Source organism: Aulonocara sp. 'chitande type north' Nkhata Bay, linkage group LG1 (genome assembly GCF_057382095.1).
Source record: "Aulonocara sp. 'chitande type north' Nkhata Bay isolate Kocher_YH1m ecotype deep benthic linkage group LG1, A_spYH_male_GT1.1, whole genome shotgun sequence".
Lineage (NCBI taxonomy): Eukaryota > Metazoa > Chordata > Actinopteri > Cichliformes > Cichlidae > Aulonocara > Aulonocara sp. 'chitande type north' Nkhata Bay.
This window is the reverse complement of record NC_141344.1, coordinates 6,913,458-6,936,424: the sequence shown is the minus strand read 5'-3', so window position 1 is coordinate 6,936,424 and position 22,967 is coordinate 6,913,458. Positions and strand designations below refer to the sequence as shown.

The window sequence follows — 22,967 nt, the reverse complement described above, 5'->3', positions numbered from 1 at the left end:
AAGGATTAATGCTAATGGGAACAGTTCGGTTAAGCAAGGTTTTCATTGCCGAATGTTAAGCTGTACAGTAATGTGTTTTAGAAGGAAGCCGGTGAAAGGTTGTAGGCCTTGGTGGCAGAAGTATTTCTGAGTGTGGGTTTTTAAACCGCTAGAAATCTCTTTCCTCAAGCCATCGAGTCAGATGATGATCTGACTTGATGCAGCTCTTTGGCTGACAGCTGCCCTCACCCTTTGGGCAGCACCACCACTGCACTAATGGAGGAAGAAGGTGACAGGAGAGGAGAGGATGAATAGAATAAAGGACAACAGACAAAACCTTATTGCATTTGAAGTGAATATGAACTATGGTAGAAGGGAGTCACAGGCACTGCCAGAGACTCCCTCTCTCAGGGAACACCAATCTAATCAGTGCTTGTGGCTTCACACTGAACAATCTTGATCTTGAAAAGAATCTGCAGGCCTGGGTCACACTAGTATGCTTTGAGAGTTCGGCCTGACCCTAACCACAGATTGGTAGTCCTGTGTAGCACTGTGAGAGGTTCAGGGTAGGACATTTTAATAGATAAATCCTGGGACAAAATTCAGACAGTGTCAAATTTAGGATGACTGTCTCATGCTGTGAGCCCTGGTTTGACCCGTGTCGACTAACAAACCAATAGGAATGCAGCGTGAAGTGCAATGCTGATCAAAAGAGATTGGCACTTAGAACGGGTGTGAGTAAACCATATAAAACAAAATGATTGCGATTCCTCCAGAGTATAAAATCCAGTTGAGTTGCTGCAGTAGAATGTTTTGTGTATGGCCTCCAGCTCTTTTTCTTTCTCACTAAGTAATAACGGCGTCTTGGCACCAATTCAGCAAATGTTTCAAATGCGATCGCTTGCCTAAGTTTAAATGATCCATCTTGTAAAATGTGGCCTGAAGTGAACTTGCATAATTATTGTGCTTAAGCACCTTAGGAGATTTGACAGTTAAGCTGGCTGCTAGTAACCTTACACCAGGCTTGATTTACCAGTATTCAGTCATACTTCATATTGTAATGACAATTCTAAAATGGTTGGTTTTCTCTGCACACTCAGATTCACACATTTTGTTGTGTTTTTTGTGGGAAGTAAGAATTATTGAATTGATTGAACAGTCCACTTTTACTCCAAGATGTGGAAACTGGAATCACATATGTGTCTGCACATATTTACAGACACATACTCATTTACTTCATGCATATAATAATGTAAAACCATGCTCTAATTTATGTATTTCTTATAATCTGTGGAGCAGGTTGATGTCAAATGTTTATGCTTCTGTAACTTAGTTATTGATTTGCCAGCTTAAGAGCTTATAATTCATTTTCAGCACATACTATTTAAAATTAGGTTAGCCTGTACTGACATTTCCTCATATGCAGAGAAAACCAGATGGAGTTCCCGTCTGTTTACTGGAGGAAACCATTTTGAAGGACATAGCTGTTGGCTAAAAGCTCATGATGTCTGTCGTGTGTATGACTGAGGCTGCTTGTGTATATATTTCCTTAGTTTTTCTGTAAAAGCTTGCACAGATATACAGAGCTGTTCCACTTCTTTTTAAAGGTTAACACACTGCCAGCTTCAGTACCCCTCTATCTCACACATCTAGTGCTATTCTCACACACGCATTCCTGAAACGATTTACTACGCCCTCAGAGATGAATGCAGCGCCCACCCTAACACCCAGATACACACCCAAATCCCCCGAGAGGCTGTTTTTGACATGTGACACAGAAGCTGTAAACAACTACAACAATGGCTATGTTTTAAAGTAAATGTTAAAACAAGGAAAGCCTAAAGCAAATGACATTAATCCAGTCTGCCTGTCTGTCCACCCACATATAAATTTCTTTCTCTTTTTATCTCTGCATGCTACACATTAGGGTCAAAATTAGCCTTGAAAGCCCATCCTACTGCATCCTTTTAATTTGCACTAAATGCCGTCTTTCTGTCTTTCCACATGTTCCCGTTGACCTCGATCCTCCCAACATCATCAGGAGTCAGTCCAAGGTAACGGCACACAAATACACACACAGACATTTTCAACACTAATTCCATGGTTGTGAATCATCTGTTTTAAACAAAGGCACCGCTGTACTACTTCAGCTCAGTTTCTGAGCTGTGTGCAACCATACAGGCAGCGATATAAAGTAATGATTTGTAAAACCATTATTGCCAAAATGGTTTGTTTAATTTATGAACCTTTATTTTAATCCTGAGGCAATACTTGTTCCCTAGAAACTGAATGTTTTTTCCCACTGGTTCTCTTTGCTGTGTGTGATTATTTTTATCGTCGTTTGAGACTTGATGGTCGCTATGATTACACATTTTGAGCATTTGAGCATTTAAAAACACAATATACACCTTTTTTTTTACTGTGGTGGCTTGTGCGACTACATATTCCAGTATAACATGTCATGGTGGTGCTGTTTTGTCTGTGTGTTTACAGGTTTTTGCCTATGATTATTGTTTCTGGTCCATGGATGAGACAGATAAGGAAAAATTTGCAGGTATGTAAATTTTTATTTTAATCATTCAAAAAGAAATTGCATTAAAATATCACTAGCAGATGTGTTAACTAAATATATACTTCAGTTATACAGACTATGTCTGTTTGTGCCACTTAACTGCAGGTCAGGAGGTGGTGTTCCAGTGCCTTGGGGAAAGTCTTCTCCACAATGCCTTCCAGGGCTACAATGCCTGTATATTTGCCTATGGACAAACTGGTAATTTACACTTGGACAACTCACATATTTATGGTGAATCTTATTTTATGACAGAGCGTCTAACTTAACAAGATAAGATAAGATAAGATAGAACTTTATTAATCCCTCGGGTGGGTTCCTCTGGGAAATTCGACTTCCAAAAAGCACAGCAACGACCGAAGTTACAGTTACAGAATTGTTTTTTATATATATATATATATATAAAATACACACACACACACACACACACACACACACACACACACACACACACACACACACACATATATATATATATATATATAATATATATATATATATATATATATATATATAATATATATATATATATATATATATATATATATATATATATATATATATATATATATATATATATATATATATAAATAAAATATACAAAGGGGATAAATAGAATAAATAGGAATAAAAAATAAAAATACAAGTGAATTGCACATTTCAAGTATTGAGTCTCAGGGGTTGGTTACAGTATGTGGCAGATTTCTATCTATATTTTATTGCCTTAAAGCTTTTTTAGGAGTGTCTTTGTGGACTACCACTTGTACCGACTTGCATTTCTTCAGTACAAATAAGACACAGAAGTTAAAATACATGCACATGTTTCAGATATCTCATGTCCCATAATGTGTAGAGCGCTTATCATACTCTTACTTTACATATAATCTTGACCCTGCGACAGCAAGTTGGAGCTCATAAATTGATCCACTGTCTACACATGAGTCATAATGAGTCGAACCTTTTACTTGTTTGTCAGGTGAAATCATTCTTTAATAATTTCACAATCGTACCATCATTACTTTGTGTGTTAGTGGCAGTGTTTTGTATCAGCTGCCACAAAGACAAGAAATTATTTTACATTTAACTATACCTGCTGCAGTCAGTCTCCTGAAACTGGAGTATTTGTCTCCGTGTTTGCAGGCTCGGGAAAGTCGTACACTATGATGGGCTCAGTGGATCAGCCAGGGCTGATACCTCGACTGTGCAGTGCTTTGTTTGAACGGACACAGAAGGAACAGCGGGAGGAGGAGAGTTTCACTGTTGAGGTCTCCTACATGGAGATCTACAATGAGAAGGTCCGAGATCTGCTCGATCCCAAAGGGTATGATTTCATTCCTCAATCAGCCCTTTTACAAATGTGTGGGTGGTTTCGTTTTTCATTTGAAAGGTGTGGCAGCTCTGATAAATCCTAAACAATTCAGTAGTTGCCTTTGGTTGAGTTCCCTTCCACGAGCCAAATTTAAATCAATAGAGTATTAGATTTACAGAACGTTTGTCTTTCGTCTCATATCCTTATAATGCAGATTCTGCCTTTCTAATATTAGTATCCTATTAAACTAGATTCAGCATCTTAGAGCTGACTCACTGTAAAACCCACAAAGGTTGTAACAGCACCAGCAGGTGTAGAATTACATCAGTCTTCGGTGTATTTTCAAATGCAAACTCATTTTTACATATTTAAAAGACTGTAAACACAGGCACTGAAGAATAAGAACACATTTAAATTTATTGTTCAGTTTATTAATAAGTTGATTCTTAGAAAATGCATGTGAAACTGTTTTGAAAGTGTAGAATTGTTCAAGGCATTCTTCAAGCAAAAATGATTGAAGATATTCTGCATTTGACTTTATTGTATATTGAATATCTGGAGAGTTTGACCTGCATGTCAGGCACAACCCCTGAAATTGTTCTTGGAGAAACATTGATAGAAAATGTTTTATATTTCTAATATTTTAGACGCTAAATGTTTTATTTCCAAATAATTTGAAAAAAAAAATGCACATTAATAATGATAATGACAATTCCAATAAACTAAAATACATCTGCTGTAAGTCTACTTTTCTGGTTAATGACCAGCTTGCAGCTCTGCTCTAACATAAACTCAGATTAGCTGATAAATCAGTGAAAGTCTGTCATTTGTTCTGGATCCACCAGCTGCTGTGGTCAGTGCATAAAAAGATTAGCATTCTGCCCTGCAGTCACTGTTTTTGTCCGGTTCGTGTCCAGCAGGTCAGCTGTAAATCAGGACCCCAGGCCTGTGCCTGCTGTCCCAGACACTATAACCTTTGACCTTCACTCACTGCATGACTTTTAACCTCAATAAAACGGACCAAAGACTAGCAGACCATCTGACTGCCATATGCGCTCTGCTGTGGGTCAGATAATGATGAAGTTCTTAGATCTGCGGCAAGTTAGAATTGGGGTCAGAGAGCCAAGTGCTCACAAAGTGTGAACTGTGCACTGTGGACTTCTATTGGTTACCAGAGCAAGCCTAGCCTCTACTGCCTCCCCTGCTTGGACATCATTGTTCAAGCATTGGATGCAATTGGTCACGAGTGACCATGTTGCGTGTCTTTGTTTTAAACCTCATTTTCTTCTATGCCCAGGGGTAGGCAAACACTGCGGGTGAGAGAACATAAAGTTTTGGGTCCATACGTGGATGGCCTGTCTCGACTAGCAGTGGCCAGCTACAAGGTAAAAACAATTCACTGAACAAAAAAACCTTTCATGCATTTATGTCACCTACTACCCCAAACATCCACCATGCAGCACTGCACCACACATCCTGTCTGATCAGTTCTTCAGATTTTCTGTGACACCTGAACAGAGTTTCTTGCTGCCATTTCCTCTCACCGTCCTCTTTGAGTATTTATATCACTTGAAGTACCAAATGTTAGTAGTCTCACCAACCAAATCAAAAATGGTGATAACATTTTGTTTTTTTATATTGTGATTTTCAGGCGATTCAACCGCACTAGTTATAAATTATAATCATTATAAAATATAAAAATAGGCGAAGAATGTGCCGTGTAATTTATGGCCATGTTGACAACTATTCTTTGGAGTGAGGTAAAGCACGTTCAAATAAAAGTGAAACAAACAATTTTATAATTTACAGCTAAATGTCATGGTTACAGTATCTCTGCATCCATCCATCCTCACTCATGAACTTGTCGCTGCATAAGTATTAAAGGTTGGAGTTTGAGCTTTGTAATGATGCTTGTCACATTTTCTCTTTTATGTGACAAAATAGTGGTTTTTATGAAGGCATGGCAAAATATTTTAGCATTTTCTTTTTTTAGTAAAATACTGTCATGTAATCTGTTTTTGAAATTAAAGCAAAATGGGAAACTATGAAAATGATTGTATTGTTTGTTTATTGTGTCTTCTTCCTTCAGGACATCGAGTCTCTAATGTCAGAGGGCAATAAGTCACGCACTGTCGCTGCTACCAACATGAATGAGGAGAGCAGTCGATCGCATGCAGTCTTCAACATTATTCTCACACACACACTCAAAGATTTAAAGTCTGGGGTAAGATATAACAACACAAACACACACATGCTCACACAAGACTGGTCTGTTATTTATAAAGATGACTAGTTAACATCTGTTCCAACTTGGATTCAAACCATGTTCCCTCAGTCCCCATGCCATAATCTCATCCCTGCACCATCAAGCTGCTGCATCATCCACCCACTTCTAAGCTCTCAAATATGCTCTACACTGTCTAGCCACATCAATCACACATAGATTTTCTTCAAAAGGCCTGCAAGGATTTGCTGGGCACGAGAAATCTAAAGCTTTAGAAATGATTGAGACTTTACTTTTTAATCATTATGATTGCTGAACTTTTTTGGGTGCGATAATGTTTCTGCTATTTTTAATAATATCTAAACCACAAGAAAAAAGAAAGCTACCAAAAGGGATGATGTCAGCTCCGCCATGTGACCAGGCACTCTTAAGAAAAGACTTAAATGACTAATTCTCCGTCCTGACTGACCCACTTAGTCTCTCCTGATCCTTGCTCTTATTTCCAGCTAGAGTTGCTACCAGCAAGTCCTGTTAATAATTCACAGACATGACTGTGAGTTTGTCAGTTGATACAGCCTGCTCTCCTTTCAAGTCACGCCCAGAGTCAGTCACTGAGTTGGCCAGACAATTCGCCGGTAGGTTCATCAAGCTGAACAAAGTCTAACAGACAGCAAACGCATAAACTGTGTAGTCAGTGAGTGAATCACTTAGCTGACACATCCTTCTGCTACTTTTAACACTATATTTTATTATCCCGTCATAAGTGAACATCAGATTAAAAATCTCTACTGGTTTGTGTTATTCCAAAGAACACAATTTTGACCATTCAGTGCAATTTGAGTAATTTCTGTTTTTGCCGTGCTGACTGCAATATTTAGGTTGCTTTGTGATCCTCTGACTAGCAGAGCATTAGTCATTAGGGAGTTGGACTCGTTTCATGGCACTGAAACCCTGTTAGGCAGTGGTAAGCAGTATTTCTGAGACCCTGAGAACACCATTTAAGGTAGTCAACTTCAATATTCAACACGTATTTAAGCTTCCAAGTTTCTTCAATCTAAATATATAATCTGTCCCCAGTTTTAAAGAAATAGTGACCGTTGATCTTTGAATTGGAGCTCATCTCCGCCCTCAAATGACGCAGCCTGTGTTGGGGGCAGGTTAATAAGAGGCAACCTTTGACAAGTAGCAGAATCACCTGTTGCTGGATGAGTCATTCTGACACTCAGAATCTTGTCACTGGTTTTCCTTTCAGTATCCTGTCCTGTTTGGACTTTTCAGCCACGCTTTCAACTCAAAGGTCAAATTTGTTTGCGCTTTGGCCATGTGTACCTATCTATATCTCAATGGTTTCCTGATGTTTCTCTGTGTCATAAAACACTTTGCAGGCTGTGTAGTATAATGCAGAGTTTTTAAAATGTATTCCAGCAGTTGTTTTCTGCACTGCAGAGTTGACCCTATTTCTTACCATGTGTATCTGTGTGTTGATGCCCCGACACTCGTTTTATGAGCAGACACATTACAGCATTACATTTGTTACTGACTCGAGTATCAACTCCCCTGCTTTAATAATAAAGTATTTTCCTCTTTTTACTATTCGAATAGCTAGTTAGATGTTAAGACTCGAACAAGACAAAAGTGTCAGGGTACTGTAGACTTTTGTGTTTATCTCCAAGTCTTATATTTCCGGGCTACAGATCCTATCGTTGATGATGTAGTAAGGAGCTAAAATTACTGAATTACAAAAGGTTGTGGCTTCTCATGTGGTAGTGCTATTCAGTCATCAGCTTTGCCTCCCCGCTCTCTGTAGCTGTCTAACATGACTTCTCAGTTCAGGGCATTATTTAAAAAAGGTCTAGTTTTCTGTTACGGATAAACATCTCTTGTTTGTTTAACAATTTGCTCAGTCCTGGGGGATCTACACTTGTGCTGGTGTGAGGCTGATCTGTATCACTTGTCCCTGAGGGTGAGCTTTATCTCATAAGCGAGTCTTTTCAGAATTCAAGTTTGAGTTTACTTTACCTGAGATTTCAAGGTGACAATGCAATGCAGCTGTTTAAGATTTAAGATTGAACTTATCCGCTTCTCAAGATAAGGTTGCTTTGCTTTCCAAGCACAATGAAAACCCCTTTAACAAATGTTTATTTTATAGTAACACATACACATTCTCACAACTACAAACAAACTGCTGCGAAATGTAGTGTAGAAAAAATGTAGAAAAGCTTTTCTGTATGTAATAAAAGAAAAACATGTAACAGAACACATGGCTAAAGTTAGCTTATTATGATTTTCCTTATTTTCTTTCATTTATATATCCTGATAAAATAGGTTACAATAGTGTATTCTCATATTAGTCATGGTTGTATTTCTAACCATGACATCACCTTATATGCTCGAAATCCTTCTTAGCCGAGATTTCAGATTGCCCTAAACTCTGTTTCAGAGGGTTTTTTCCTGCTCAGGTGCAGCTTGGCCAGTGAGCATAGCAGCCCCTACGGCAGGGGTGGGCAACTCCAGGCCTCAAGGGCTGGTGTCCTGCAGGTTTTGGATGTCATTGATCCAACACAGCTGATTTAAATGGCTTGAAGTTCTCCAGACGCCTGGTAATGAACTAATCATTTGATTCAGGTGTGTTGACCCAGGGTGAGATCTAAAACCTGCAGGACACTGGCCCTTGAGGTCTGGAGTTGCCCACCCCTTAACTATGGCCTGTTGTTCAGACTTTGGTTGTTTTTTGTTCTTGGTTTTTCTTTTGTTTTTTGGGGGGTGGTTTTTTTTTTTTTGTTTGTTTTTTTTGCTTTTTGTTTTTTTGAGAGTCAGCCATTCAGAAAAGACAGAAACACAAATAACAATATTGGTAATACTGTCAGATATATAGAGCATCAGTTTTTTTGTTTTTCAGCTTCTAAGTTGCTTCTAATGGCTTAAAGCAACGGTCCCCAACCCCCAGGCCACGGACCGGTACTGGTCCGTGAGTCGTTTGGTACCGGGCCGCGAGAGTTGAGGCTTGGGTGTGAAATTTATGGTTTTCAAGGTTGCTATTGTTTTTTAGCATTATTTTTTTTTTAAATCTTTTTTTAATCATTAATTCTGTTAACCCTGGGTCTTTTCCTCTATGTTATGAATAAATCTTCTGGTTTTTTTGGCACCAGTACTGGTTTTAGTTTGTTGTATTTATCCGCGACACCTTAAAGACTGGTCTGTGAAAATATTGTCGGATATAAAGCGGTCCGTGGTGTAAAGAAGGTTGGGGACCGCTGGCTTAAAGGATGCTAAAGTCGCTTGTTTCAGACAGTAGGCGAACCAGATTCAATAAATCTCCAAGAATAAAAGCTAAAAATCCTCATAGTAGGTCAGCTTTAAGTCTCAATAGTCAAGCTTGTTGAAATGTTGAACAACTTGTAAAGATTTTGATGAAAGTTTAGAATCAGAAAAATGATGAATATACACTAAAAAGAAAGAGCTTGTTTTTGTTTTAATTAAAACCAGTGATGTCAAAGAATAGTTAGGATGGTGTTTGCTGAAATGTTTCTTTGCAGTCCAGAAGAGCCTAAAGGTCACAACACTGAAACTAAAGCAGTAGAAGGTTAAGTATATTCGGCTTCACCCGTAGCACAGTGTGAATCATGTAATGAATTTGGCGTTTTGTGTACTGGGGTTACTCTTCTGGTAAGGGAGCAGGTAGTCTCATCTTGTGAAGTTGGCTTGTTGAGTCTGCAAGGCTGCAACTGAAGTGGAGCAGTGTGGACTTGATAGAGATTTATGGAGTTATGTGGGAGTGGGAGTGAACCAGTTCTTTTACAAGAACACCATTATCATTGTATCTGTGTGCACATTCAGCCAAAACCTTTTGGAGGCTCGACATAAGAACACCTGGTAAAGTTCAGACATGTCACACCACAGATCATCAGCCGCTTAGCTGATCAGTAATTGCATGACATTGTATGCGACTTTGTTAAAACATTGATGTGTGCAGAAAAGCAAGGTGGCTTGACAAGTGCACAGTTGACACACACGGAGGACTGCATCTGCTGATATTTAGCTGATGGGCTGCTTTGGCTTGTCAGCAGGTGTTGATCAGGTGTTAGATTCAGCCTTGTCAGCTGCTGACCTGTCACAATCAGGAGTGGATGTGGCATACAGATAGAGATGTGATATCCACCTCTTCAACAGCCCTTGGGAAGACACAGAGGGAAACTGTCATCAAGACACTGAAAGATAACGGTGTGCTCTGGTTGGTAGAATTACAAGAATCAGAAGTATAGAAGACAAGAATGGATATTGCTCAGTTAAACTTCAAAGCATACAGAAATGTGTTCAGGTAGTAGCTGCTTAAAAATCAGCCTCCTTAAGGGTTATTAGAGATTTGTCAGACCCCTTGTGGGTCAGTGTTACGGCTTTCTGAAGTAAGTGAAGTTAATTCAGATGTGCCTAATCATCTTTACTGCAACCCCTGGATATGTTTTAAACCAGCCTAGGAACACCATGGCTTTTTGTTCCATTGCTTGTTACACTGGGGAAAAAAACATCAGTGGAAAGTCAGAGAAAGGAGGGAAAAAAATACATTTACAAATACATTTTACAGTGGACAGAAACACCAACGCAGGTTGCAGGACCCTGCTAGAGCATCTCTAGTGCATAAGGCATCATGGATGCAGCAACAAATGGGACAGTAATCAGACTTTATTTTCCTTTTTGCTCTTTCTGTATCTCTGTAGACGAGTGGGGAAAAGGTGAGTCGGCTGAGCCTAGTAGACTTGGCTGGAAGTGAGCGAGCAGCAAAGACTGGAGCAGCAGGAGAGCGCCTGAAGGAAGGAAGCAACATCAACAAGTAATGAAGCAATTAAAACATGGATACAGAGAAACAGTACATAAACAGTTTTTTAAATGTTTTCCCAATAAAGGTTATATTTCTTCCAAGGTCATTCAAGCCTGACGTTAAAGTATCTCAACACACAAGCAGACAGAGCTACATGATTGCTATCAGTCCATCAGCTGGTCTCTTCTCTTTGTGTTTGCAAGGTCCCTCACTACTCTGGGTCTAGTGATCTCAGCTCTGGCTGAACAAGGAACTGCCAAGAACAAGACCAAGTTTGTTCCTTACAGAGACTCTGTTTTGACATGGTTACTGAAGGTATGATAAACATAAACGACCACCTGAGCAAAAAACATTTTATAGCATTTTTTCCTCTATATTTTACTTTTTTCTTTTTTTTTCCCCCCTTATGAATTCTCCAGGACTGCCTGGGAGGTAACAGTCGGACAGCAATGGTTGCTACTGTGAGTCCAGCGGCAGACAACTACGAGGAGACGCTGTCGACACTACGTTATGCCGACCGAGCAAAGAACATAGTTAACCATGCTGTTGTTAATGAAGATCCCAACGCTCGCATCATCAGGGAGCTCCGAGAGGAAGTCGAAAAACTACGAGTGCAACTGACACAGGCAGAGGTGAGAGATCTTCACAATCTAAGCAATCACCGTGTTGAAGTATTTGCCTCACCTGCTTGTCATGTGCTTTATTATCGCCAGTCTTTGAAAGCTCCAGAGCTCAAAGACCGTCTGGAGGAGTCCGAAAAGTTGATTCAAGAGATGACGGTCACGTGGGAGGAGAAGCTTCGCAAAACTGAGGAGATTGCACAGGTGAGACGCACAAGAAACATCAAATGTAATTGATTTTGTTTTTATTCAGTGTAATAATTACAGTGCACAGTGTCTTTATTTTCTCAAACTGCATCATTCAGATACTTTAAAAGCTGAAAGTCTGATGTTTTTTGTGTGTGTGCGTGCGCAGGAGCGTCAGAAGCAGCTGGAGAGTCTGGGTATTTCTCTTCAGTCTTCAGGGATTAAAGTTGGAGACGATAAGAGTTTTCTTGTCAACCTTAATGCTGATCCTGCACTCAATGAACTGCTTGTGTACTACCTGAAGGTTTGCATGAACACACAGACACATACAGAGTCCCCATCATGCTTTACCTAATGCCTTCTAAAGTATTATTCCTGACTTTTTTTTTTTTAAACCAGAGTTGTGTAACTGCAGCTTAATGAGCGATCAGTCTTTGTCCTCTAAAAACTAAATTTGATCAGATGTGTAAGAGATTTTTTTTTTTTTTTACACAGTTTGAATCATAGAAACTGAAGTTTCATTTTTCTTAATAGCAAGCTGAAGAAGAACCAGTTGTCATGTGACTTGCACTGGGTTTTGAAAACGCTTAAGAGGAAATTTCATTCATTTATACGAAACCTGAAAGGCAACCAGCTGTTATGGAAACATAATAATGTTGCTGTTTGATGGGCTCGATTAGAACAGATAAAGTTTAAGGAGTAAAATTTAGATCAGTTGTGATTGTAATTATAACTGGAACATCCCATAGATTTGTGATGTGTTCCTCTAGACAGGCTCTTTATTCCCCTTTTGTTTGGGTCAGCTGATTGTAACATGTTGAACATCTCAGGAACACACAAAAGTGGGCTCAGCAGACTCCCAGGACATTCAGCTGTGCGGGATGGGTATCCAGGCAGAGCACTGTGTCATTGACATCACAGCAGAGGCAGCTGTGATTCTCGCCCCCTACCGCAACGCTAGGTAAGGAACGCAAACGTAACACAAACAAAGTTCAGAGAATTACACTGCAAGGTTTTAATTGGGTAACTTTGGATTAAAATTAGGGTTTTTAAAGTTCTAAAGGTGGTTTATTTCTCAGCAGGTTATATTCAAGATAAGAGATCAGCACACACAAAACCACTGCCCACTGGCCAGCTGGCTTCTCTCACCAGCCTCAGTGCACAGAGAGAGAGTCAGTAGCTTTCAGCAATCATTCTAAACCTTGTATTTTTCCCTTATTAACTTGTGACCAGTGGAGTGAAATTTATATCCTGATTCTTTTTTCCCCCCTTCCTGCTGGCTACAGAAACACATAGTCCTTTTTCTGGTTGACCTTTATGTGGAATTTACAGGTCAGCCTACTTACCTGTTGCTCTCAAATAGTTTGGCACCATCAGTTGAGAAAAGGTGCTAAAAGAGTTCTAAATTGCATAAGGATATCTTTATGCTACACAAACCTATATACATACTTTTTTTCTCCTGTCTCACACTGACTGCTTTATATCTAGTAAGACTGCAGCAAATATGTTGCTAAACTGCTTGTAATATGCATTTGGCTTCTTTTTATTTTACTAAAGTTATAGCTGTCTTTTCTAAAATATACAATTTGTCACCCTTGTGCAAAAATGTCTAGTTTATGTGAACACACTTGTAACTACACTGGGAAACATTAGGTTGACTTATTTAGTTAATAAACGCCTTCGTGTGAGCGTTGCTTATGTTAGAGTAGTTAAGTTTAGTTTTACTCTGTATTTGTCAGGGACCGTTCACAAAAACATTCTCATGAGAGAAACAATCCCTTGTGCTAGATTTAGCTACTACCTAATTGTATGTGCAGTTCCTGGCTGGTACATCGGTGTTAAATAAGCTATAAAATACAAATACACGTCCAACATGTAAGATTACAAAGTAAAGCCAGATAAGAAAAAGATGTCCTGGTTATTTGGAACTTGCTACATTATACAGGCCCTATGCTGATGAGGCTAAACATAGTGTAGTTAACCCCACCAGGGTTAAAGTCCTCTTACCAAAAGAGATGTTTTCTTCAGTCGGTTGCTTCAGCTTCTGTTTGAGGTTCTTTAAAAATATAAATGCAACTCCCAACTATTGTCACCATTTTTTTTAAACAGGACGTGTGTTAATGGCTCTCCAGTAACCAGTGCTCTGCAACTCCACCATGGGGACCGAATCCTCTGGGGAAACAACCACTTCTTTAGGTAACCGCTGTTCTTTCTATTTAATTTATATTTTAAGTCTTTAAAAAACCTCCCATCAATCGGTTTGGGCTATTTGTTAAAGTTACATAAAATATTTTTGAGTCATGGATGAATGCATTTAACTCACTTTCAGGATCAACCTGCCTAAGCGGCGCTCTCGGGCTGCTGATGATGAAGAGGGTGAAGGTGGCGTGATGAAGAACAGTGGTAGCAGTGAACAGCTGGATGCAGATGGTGATACAGCCAGTGAAGTGTCCAGTGAAGTCAGCTTCTCGTATGAGTTTGCCCAGACAGAGGTCATGATGAAAGCCCTGGGCAGCAATGGTAAGATGTGTTAGGACACTATTATGGAAAACAGCATGTCTTTTTCACTTCCTGTCTGACTTCTCAACGTTGTGTCAATTCAGACCCCATGCAGGCAGTCCTCCAGTCTCTGGAGAGGCAGCACGAAGAGGAGAAGCGGTCTGCTTTGGAGCGACAGAGGCAGATGTACGAGCAGGAGCTCCAGCAGTTGCGTAAGAAGCTCAACCCAGAACGCCTGTCCACAGGTCAGTCTGGAGGGCCAACAATTGGGCAGCAAGGTCCAGGACAGCAATCTCACTATCGCAGCATGGAGAGGCTCAGTATAGGAGGGATGAGCCATTCAAGCAGTGCTCAGAGCAGACTGAGGCAGTGGAGTGAGGACAGGTGAGTTTCTTTGAATTTTAGGAATATGCATAATGTGCTGATTAATACCAACTTGGTTTTCCTAATCCATCCGTTCGCCTGTCTCCCTTCATGTTGTTTTCCACCTGTTGTCCTTCTGCAGGGAGGCTGTGTTGGTGAGGAGTCTTCGGAGGTTGAGGGAGCAGATAGTCAGGGCGAACCTCCTGGTACAAGAAGCCTGTTTCATTGCAGATGAGCTGGAACGTCACACAGAGTACCGAGTCACTCTGCAGATCCCATCAGACAACCTTAATGCAAACCGCAAGGTCGTAAACACAAACATGAAGACCTTACATGTGGGTGACCTGTCCTCTGGTGTTCCCAAAAGCTTATAAGTATGTCTGTGTGTAGAGGGATGCAGTGCTCAGTGAACCAGCGATCCAGGTTCGAAGACGGGGTCGGGGCAAACAGATCTGGAGTTTGGAGAAGATGGAGAACCGTCTGGTTGACATGAGAGAGCTGTACCAGGAATGGCAGGACTACCACTTAAATAATCCAGACGACCAGGTGAGTTAACAGCCATTTGCCACCATGATAGCTTCATTGTAAACTTATTGGGAATCTTATGAAGTCACACATAATAAGCACATCTCTAACATCTACCTATTAAAATTTTCCTTGTCCAGGCAATGTGTCCATATTTACGCCGAGCGGACCCGTTTTTTGATGAGCAAGAAAACCACAGTCTGATCGGCGTCGCCAACGTCTTCCTTTCCTGTCTTTTCTATGACGTCAAACTGCAGTACGCTGTTCCCATCATCAACCAGAAAGGAGAGGTAGAACACAATTTGTCACCAGTTTAATTCCTTAATTTCTTCTTATAGAAGTAGCCCTGACTTACAGAAACAGTCTCTAGACTTGGTATGGTATTACGCTTTTCATTGTGACTCAGGAAGAGTTTCACTGAGATCAGAATGTAAAAGTAAAAGTTTGCATGATATTCAGGGAATTGTGTTGGTAAAATGTTAAAAGATTGATAGCAAAAATTGACTCCAGGAAGCTGATGTAAACTTTCAGCTGATTTTCATGATTGCATTTGAAATCTGAGTGGTGAATGAGCAGCTATAGAATAGAACAGCCAGAGATACAGGAAGTCTTTGGGGACAAGGAACAAATTCTGGGAAAAATTGACATGCTTTTCTCATTTTCAAGTCTGTACTTTTATTCATGAAGTCTATTAAAACAGCTTTGCATCTTTCCCCGTTAAAAAAAAAGTATTTTTCTTATACTAAAGGCTAAAGGATGTTTTCTTGCTGTGTTTAGGTTGCAGGTCGCCTGCATGTGGAGGTGGTAAGAGTTGGAGGGGGCTTAGAGGATAACATGGCTGGAGGAGATGAGCCTGACAACAACCAGGACATTGAAGTTCAGGATCGCAAACTGGTCTGCATGGTAAGACTCATAGCTCATCAGAAAATTTAGTGCATTCAGACCATCTGAATCTTCCCAATACTTCCTGGACTATTAGGTATGTTTAGTTGGCATCTCATTTTTCCCGTTTGTCATCCACAGATTAAAATCCTGCAGGCTACTGGTCTTCCTCAGTACCTGTCCAACTTCGTCTTCTGTCAGTATTCTTTCTGGGACCAGCCTGAGCCTATCATCGTGGCTCCCGAAGTTGACACGTCATCCTCATCACCCAGCAACAAGGACCCACACTGCATGGTGGTGTTTGACAGCTGCAAGGTAAACATGGGAGGGAAGATGAGAATTTCAAGTCTTGCAACAAATCAAGAAGCTTTCCTGAGCGGTGTCTATTTTGATTTCTAGTTGTGTGAAAATGTGTTGTGGATTGGTCTGAATGGCACTTGTTTTTTGGGGGCTTATGTAGGAGCTGGCTGTGTCCGTAACTGAGGAATTTATCGAGCACCTTACAGAAGGGGCAGTCGCCATTGAGGTGTACGGACACAGACAGGCTGATGCTGGAAGAAACCCCGCACTGTGGGACCTCAGCATCATCCAAGCTAAGACACGCACATTACGAGACAGGTAGATATAACAGAAAGAGTACATATAGATTCTTGTTCTGCAAGGAGCACAGGTGTGCAAACAGTGTCTGATTTTGTAGATGGAGTGAGGTAACACGTAAGCTCGAGCTGTGGATTCAAATCCTGGAGATAAACGAGAATGGAGACTTTGTTCCAGTGGAAGTGGTACCTGCCAGAGATGTGCGGACCGGAGGAATCTTCCAGCTTCGGCAGGTGAGGATGACACATCACAACAAAAACAGTCAACCTGTTTGAATCAGAAAACTGGAAAAGCGGGCTTCTAAATATTCTAACTAGTGTCTTGTCTTCTTAATCCTCCTCAACCTTCTCCTCATGCTCCTTTAGGGTCAGTCGAGAAGAATCCAGGTGGACGTGCGCTCAGTTCAGGATTCTGGCACTATGCCCCTGATCGCAGAGATTGTGCTCGCTGTATCAGTGGGCTGTGTGGAGATCAGAAACACCACAGCAAACCAGGAAGCAGATGAGATGGACAGTTATCAGGTAGACCACTCTGTCGACAGTGTGATTTACACTTTCATTGAGTCATAAATTACCTTTGAAGTAGCTGACTTGAAGAAGAAGATGGAGTGATTAACTGAGTTGTTTGGTGGACAGGAAAGAGACCTGGAACGGTTACGGCGGCAGTGGTTAGGTGCTCTCACCAAGAGACAGGAATACCTTGATCAGCACCTACAGAGCCTGGTTAGCAAAGCAGGTAAAAATACGTAGATTAGTATGCAAAATATTGATGTGCACAGGTATTTAACAACTGTTTCTGATCCTAATTCACAGTTACAGCAATTTACACTTTGCAAGTGGAGTAAGGTGAATGAAATGTTTAATGCATGCATGTTTTGTACAGAAAAAACAGAAGATGACATGGAGAGAGAGGCGCAGCTCCTTGAATGGCGTTTGACTCTAACTGAGGAGAGAAATGCTGTAATGGTGCCCTCTGCTGGCAGCGGCATTCCTGGAGCACCTGCTGAATGGTACAGCCCATTAAATGATGTTCTTATTGAAAACAGCTGAAGCCCCTGTGAGCCTAAAGCTGCAGCTTCAGACTGCTTTAAACGCTCTGTATCAAACCGCTTTAAAATTTTAAACGGCTCTTTGTGATGTCAGTGAGCGCAGATATCCCTAATATGGTCATATAAGGCACACACTCTGGTTTAAACACAGAAGTCTCATCAAACCTTCTGTTTGCAGTTTGTAATAACTTGGCTTGAATGGAGCTAAAGTATCTTGTTTGAACTGAGGAGGTGCATGTAGGCCAATTGCAAAGGATTACTGTCTGAGAACAGAAATATCGAGCTGGAAATTAGCATTCATTATAACATTTTAAGACACAGAGGTTTAAGCAACATTTTTTTTTTTTTTTTTTTTAAAAAGGGTTCCTCTGCCTGGCATGGAGACTCACATCCCCGTCCTCTTCCTCAATCTCAAACGTAAGTCAGTCATTTGCAAAATTGTGCAGAATCTCACAAAGTGTTTATCTTTTTATATAAGTTAATTTGAAATATCTTTGATTCCCCAGCTGATGACCTCAGCTCTCAAGACCAGTTTGAAGTTCCAGAGGCTGGAGGCTGGGATGCTATCTTGAATGGAGAGGATGAGGATGACTTTTTTGATCTACAGATTGTCAGACACTACGATGGAGAGGTGAGGATAAACCTGTAATTCTCATAAAGGAGGCCTTTTCATTAGAAACCCTTGTAGTAACTGAGCTGTTCACTCCACAGGTTAAAGCAGAGGCATCCTGGGACTCCACTGTCCATGAGTGTCCTCAGCTCAGTCGAGGGGGATCATATCCTGAGCAGCGTGTCTATCTGACCATACGGGTGGTGGTCCAGCTCAGTCACCCTGCTGACATGCAGCTGGTGCTGAGAAAAAGGATCTGCGTCAATGTTAACCCGGGCCGCCAGGGATTTGCCCACAACTTTCTCAGAAGGATGTCAACCCGCAGCACCGTACCTGGCTGTGGGGTCACCTTTGAGGTGGTTTCCAACATACCTGGGGTAAGGCCAATGGGAAGAAGCATTGTTTTGCCAAGCATATTATTAAACATGTTGTTAATCTTTATGATGCTTTGTCTCCTTAGGATGCTCCTGGTTCAGAGGACAGGGAGATGCTGGCCCGACTCGCTGCAAGCGCACACAACAGCCAGTCAGGCGATGATGAAGCTGCCATTGAGAAATACCTCCGGAGTGTCCTGAGTCTGGAGAACATTCTGACACTGGATAGACTCAGACAGGTAGGTGGAGATAAATAATAGAGCTGTAGATTGAATTTAAACCCACATTATGAATAGGCAAGCATTCATCCAGTCACACAGCTTTTTTTTTTTTTTTTAATTGATGATCTTCTAATATTTTCTTCTAATATATACATTAAAATACTGTGTTTTAGGAAGTGGCCGTGAAGGAGCAGTTGACTAGCAGAGGGAAGAGTAACAGACGGAGCATAAGCTCTCCTTCTGTTAACAGGGTAAAGCATGAAATATAGTGGCAGACCATCATAGCACAGATGGCATTACATTTTATTGCAATAAGATGTGATGTTTCTCAATATATATATATTTTCTTGGCTGTCCCTTCTGTCAGCTGTCTGGAAGTAGACAAGACCTGTCCACAACCTGCCTGCTGGACGATAAGGTAATACCCACTGTTCAACAGCACAAAATCATGTGTTTCTGTTTGTGTAACTGCTGGAGTGTTGCCTGTGCAACGTTGGAAGCTCTCTTCATTAGCGTGCATAAAGAGAGCTAGGAGAGCTGTGTTATTATTGCATGAAATCAAAAACTTTACCTCTTTGTATTTAACACTGCATTCAGTTATTAAATAGACCCGATAATTATGTGGTCATTTAATTTACTTAGTTTAATTAATAAAAGAAGAACTTTTTTCTAGTTAAATGTATCTACTAGGGGTGCAACGATATTCGTATCGATATTGAACCGTTCGATACAGTGCTTTCGGTTCAGTACGCATATGTATCAAACAATACAAAATTTGTAATTTATTTTATCAACTTTCCTTCTGACAATGCTGTCTGTGTTGAGCGCTCAGTGAATCTGCGTTTGACTACTCCGCCTAGGCTGCACTGTCGAGCGCAGATCCACTGAGCGTTCAACACAGACAGCATTGCCAGAAGGAAGAGCGCAGGGGAGACAGAAGTTAAGCTCTCCTTGCAACATGGCAAATTGAACCTCCCCCACCCTCATTCAGATCTTGCGTTTGGAATTATTTTGGTTTTCATGTGACGTATGACCCTGAAGGTAAGCGCGTCATGGACTAAAGTGAAACAGTATGTTGGATGTGCCACGCAATGCTCAATTACATGGGTGGGAACTAGTGTGTTAGCGCAGTTAGCTCGTTAACGTGTTGGCCGTCTAGCCCCACGCACGGGCGATCAGGGGTAGCTCGTTAACGGAGATTTGCCGTGTTGTGGCCTTAACATCATTTCAACGAGATTAACGCTAACAGCACTAGTGGGAACACAACGAATATGACTGTGCATTTGACATCATCCTAGTGCAAAGACAAGTGGAAGCAGACAAAAACAACAAGCATGCATGCTACAAACTTTACCCGAGTCATTTAGACAGCCGTTAGCACATGATTCTCCTTATGGGGACCTGATATGTTTAATATTGTGGCGAGCTCAGACAAGGAGGAGACGGAGGTGTCGTTTGGTCTTGCTTCCCGTGAGCTAGCCAGGGAGCACAGCCGTTTATTGACATCTGCAGAAGAACACTGCCGCTAGCTAACTGCTCAGCGCGGCAACCGCACAGCAACAACAACAACAACACACAGGGCGCCCTCTGACCCCGGAAGGACACACCGTCGCAGCGAGAGGGCGTCACCCGTCACTATGGCAACATAAACAAAACATAACTGTACAAACAGAACCCCGACCAAGCCCTGACCCCTACATAGCCCCCACCTAAGGGGTCAGTCGTCCCCGACGACCCCATTACCCCACACAAAGTCCTGCAAATGTCCAAGTGCCTTCTTTTGGCGCACCAGCCGGTCACGACCGGCGGGGGAAAAGTCACTTGGGTCAGAACATGGGGTGCCACCATCATCCCACTTCTGACACCAATGTGGCGAGCTCAGACAAGGAGGAGACGGAGGTGTCGTTTGGTCTTGCTTCCCGTGAGCTAGCCAGGGAGCACAGCCGTTTATTGACATCTGCAGAAGAACACTGCCGCTAGCTAACTGCTCAGCGCGGCAACCGCACAGCAACAACTACAACACACAGGGCGCCCTCTGACCCCGGAAGGACACACCGTCGCAGCGAGAGGGCGTCACCCGTCACTATGGCAACATAAACAAAACATAACTGTACAAACAGAACCCCGAACAGCCCTGACCCGCTACAATATGCTGCTGAGAATATAGCCCAGAAGAAGTGTATAGTATTGCTTTTATTTTGGAAAGAGCCATTTCTCTGTAATAAACTCTCTTTTCCAATGATGAGTGATTCCTCAATCAGATACAGGGCTTACAAAATCGGTAGCCCGACGTCCCGGGGCTAGCGATTTTTCCAGTCGGGCTACCAAAATCTATCTCTGCCCTGCCCGTCGGGCTATTGTAGGAAGAAAAATATATTGTAGCATCCCTGGCTGAATGATGGTCTTTTATACTGATGCTTCACAGAGGTTTTATTGGAAATGTTTTTATTGAAACATTCAGTGAAGACACCGTAAGAGCTAGGAGCAAAACAAAACCAGCAATATTAATACCATAAGATCAAAGGAAACAAATTTCTCCTGCTCACATATAGCATATACATCAAATTTACATCACTCAATTCATTATATCACCTCACTAACTTACAACTACACATAAAGGTCAAGGTTAACAACATAAACTCTATTAAATGACATTTTGATTGCATGTAACTTATTCCGTTAAAGGAAACATTAACAAACCTTGTGCCACTGTCAGCCAGGTACTAATTGGCAAAGTAAACGTACATATTTTTCACTTTAAGGCACACTATTTTACCATATCCTAAAAGAAACGTTACTAACAGCCCTTTAACGGTTTTGTGCCAGTTTCCTGTTTCAAAATAAAAGCATTGATTTCAAAATAAAACCGAAGTGCCTTTCAAACAAACGTAAAAATATTTACCAAATTTAAAGGTCATTTACATATATGTCAATGCTTTTCTCATTCTTTCGGAAATGTAGCTGGGTAATTATGTCATTGGCATCGGTGAGCCACTGTCAATATGTGACATATTGAAATCGCGTTTGAATTTGCGCTTGTTTTTTGCTTTCACTTTGCAATCGCGCGAACTGTGTATAGAGAGCGACAGTACTGATTGGTGAGTGATGATAATTTGCGCACCAATTCCTCTGACATTGTCTTATCAATCGTTAGCTTACTATGCAAACATGACAAGTGAAATCTCCCGCAGCAAGCTTAAACATGTAAGAGGTTGATCGTGCAGAGAATCGCTGACCTGTGTGTGTGTGTGTGTGTGTGTGTGTGTGTGTGTGTGTGTGTGTGTGTGTGTGTGTAAAAGTAGCAGGATATATATTTTAGTTCTGCTGAGCCAAATAAGACGGGTCAGGGTGAAGAAGTGACAGCCAAAGAAAAGTTTACCACAAAACGGAAAAGTTATGACAAATCAGACTATAAGGCAAAAAGAAAGTGCAGCTTTATGGTTTCATGGACAAAAGAATTTCTGTGGCTGCAATATGAGCTATATAACCGGGGCTGCACATAAGTGGTCCGCAGGTGCGCATTCGCTGTCAAAATAAAGAAAAAAAAAACGCGCACAAGATATGAAGTTGCAACACGTGTTTGCATACATAAGATTTTCTGGAGGAGGACAGACATTTGTTTAGAACTCTTAAAGATGTCGAAGAAGCTCCTTTAAGCAATTACTTTGGTCTTCCTCCACCTCCAAGTCCGAACCACAAAAGAAGCACGTATTCTCGGAAAAGTGTTTGCAGGAGGTGAGCTGGCTTCAAACAAATGATGAACGCACAGAGATGTGGTGCGGAATGTGCCGTGAAAATCCCACTTTAACGGACAAAAACAGTGCCTTTTATATGGACGCAAACGCGCGTTGCAACTTCTTATCTGGTGCGCGTCTTTTATTTTGACAGCGAATGCGGACCACTTATGTGCACCCGTGTAAATAACATAATGTTCTGCCGGGTGTGTTGTTGGTTTTCTCTCGATTTCTGAGTCGACAAGCGCCTTTGTTACTGGGACCAGTCATTTTAAGAAAGGCCCCCATTAGAACCCATGAGAAATGCAAGAAATGCATTATTGCTCAGTCTGCAATATCTTTCCCAGAACAAACACCAATTGCAAATAACATACTAAAATAAACCTGAAAAAATCTGTTTAGAACAGCGTA

The 22,967-nt window shown here is 41.1% G+C and overlaps 1 protein-coding gene and 1 long non-coding RNA gene across 9 annotated transcripts in view; one reads left to right on the top strand and one right to left on the bottom strand.

Annotated features, from left to right (window-relative positions):
* Positions 1-22,967, top strand: part of kif13ba (kinesin family member 13Ba) — a 53,170-nt gene that overhangs the window by 17,973 nt on the left and 12,230 nt on the right. For all 8 annotated transcript variants that reach the window (XM_086310148.1, XM_086310107.1, XM_086310297.1 and 5 more), the window contains exons 4-34: positions 2,021-2,033; positions 2,473-2,533; positions 2,657-2,749; positions 3,689-3,869; positions 5,155-5,242; positions 5,947-6,081; positions 10,797-10,909; positions 11,101-11,212; positions 11,317-11,529; positions 11,611-11,721; positions 11,873-12,007; positions 12,534-12,664; positions 13,813-13,899; positions 14,033-14,223; positions 14,307-14,586; positions 14,708-14,870; positions 14,956-15,111; positions 15,231-15,380; positions 15,868-15,993; positions 16,114-16,287; positions 16,433-16,590; positions 16,670-16,802; positions 16,935-17,090; positions 17,205-17,304; positions 17,452-17,578; positions 17,979-18,034; positions 18,124-18,248; positions 18,329-18,604; positions 18,688-18,840; positions 18,996-19,073; positions 19,190-19,240. In XM_086310148.1, coding sequence (XP_086166274.1) covers positions 2,021-2,033; positions 2,473-2,533; positions 2,657-2,749; positions 3,689-3,869; positions 5,155-5,242; positions 5,947-6,081; positions 10,797-10,909; positions 11,101-11,212; positions 11,317-11,529; positions 11,611-11,721; positions 11,873-12,007; positions 12,534-12,664; positions 13,813-13,899; positions 14,033-14,223; positions 14,307-14,586; positions 14,708-14,870; positions 14,956-15,111; positions 15,231-15,380; positions 15,868-15,993; positions 16,114-16,287; positions 16,433-16,590; positions 16,670-16,802; positions 16,935-17,090; positions 17,205-17,304; positions 17,452-17,578; positions 17,979-18,034; positions 18,124-18,248; positions 18,329-18,604; positions 18,688-18,840; positions 18,996-19,073; positions 19,190-19,240 — 4,126 coding nt within the window. The remainder of the gene's footprint in view (positions 1-2,020; positions 2,034-2,472; positions 2,534-2,656; positions 2,750-3,688; positions 3,870-5,154; positions 5,243-5,946; positions 6,082-10,796; positions 10,910-11,100; positions 11,213-11,316; positions 11,530-11,610; positions 11,722-11,872; positions 12,008-12,533; positions 12,665-13,812; positions 13,900-14,032; positions 14,224-14,306; positions 14,587-14,707; positions 14,871-14,955; positions 15,112-15,230; positions 15,381-15,867; positions 15,994-16,113; positions 16,288-16,432; positions 16,591-16,669; positions 16,803-16,934; positions 17,091-17,204; positions 17,305-17,451; positions 17,579-17,978; positions 18,035-18,123; positions 18,249-18,328; positions 18,605-18,687; positions 18,841-18,995; positions 19,074-19,189; positions 19,241-22,967) is intronic.
* LOC147338603 (uncharacterized) lies at positions 15,741-21,652 on the bottom strand. The gene is made up of 4 exons (XR_015131467.1): positions 21,523-21,652; positions 17,144-17,288; positions 16,759-17,029; positions 15,741-16,280 (listed from the first exon to the last, which is right to left on the bottom strand). It is a non-coding gene; the product is annotated as an uncharacterized LOC147338603 (long non-coding RNA).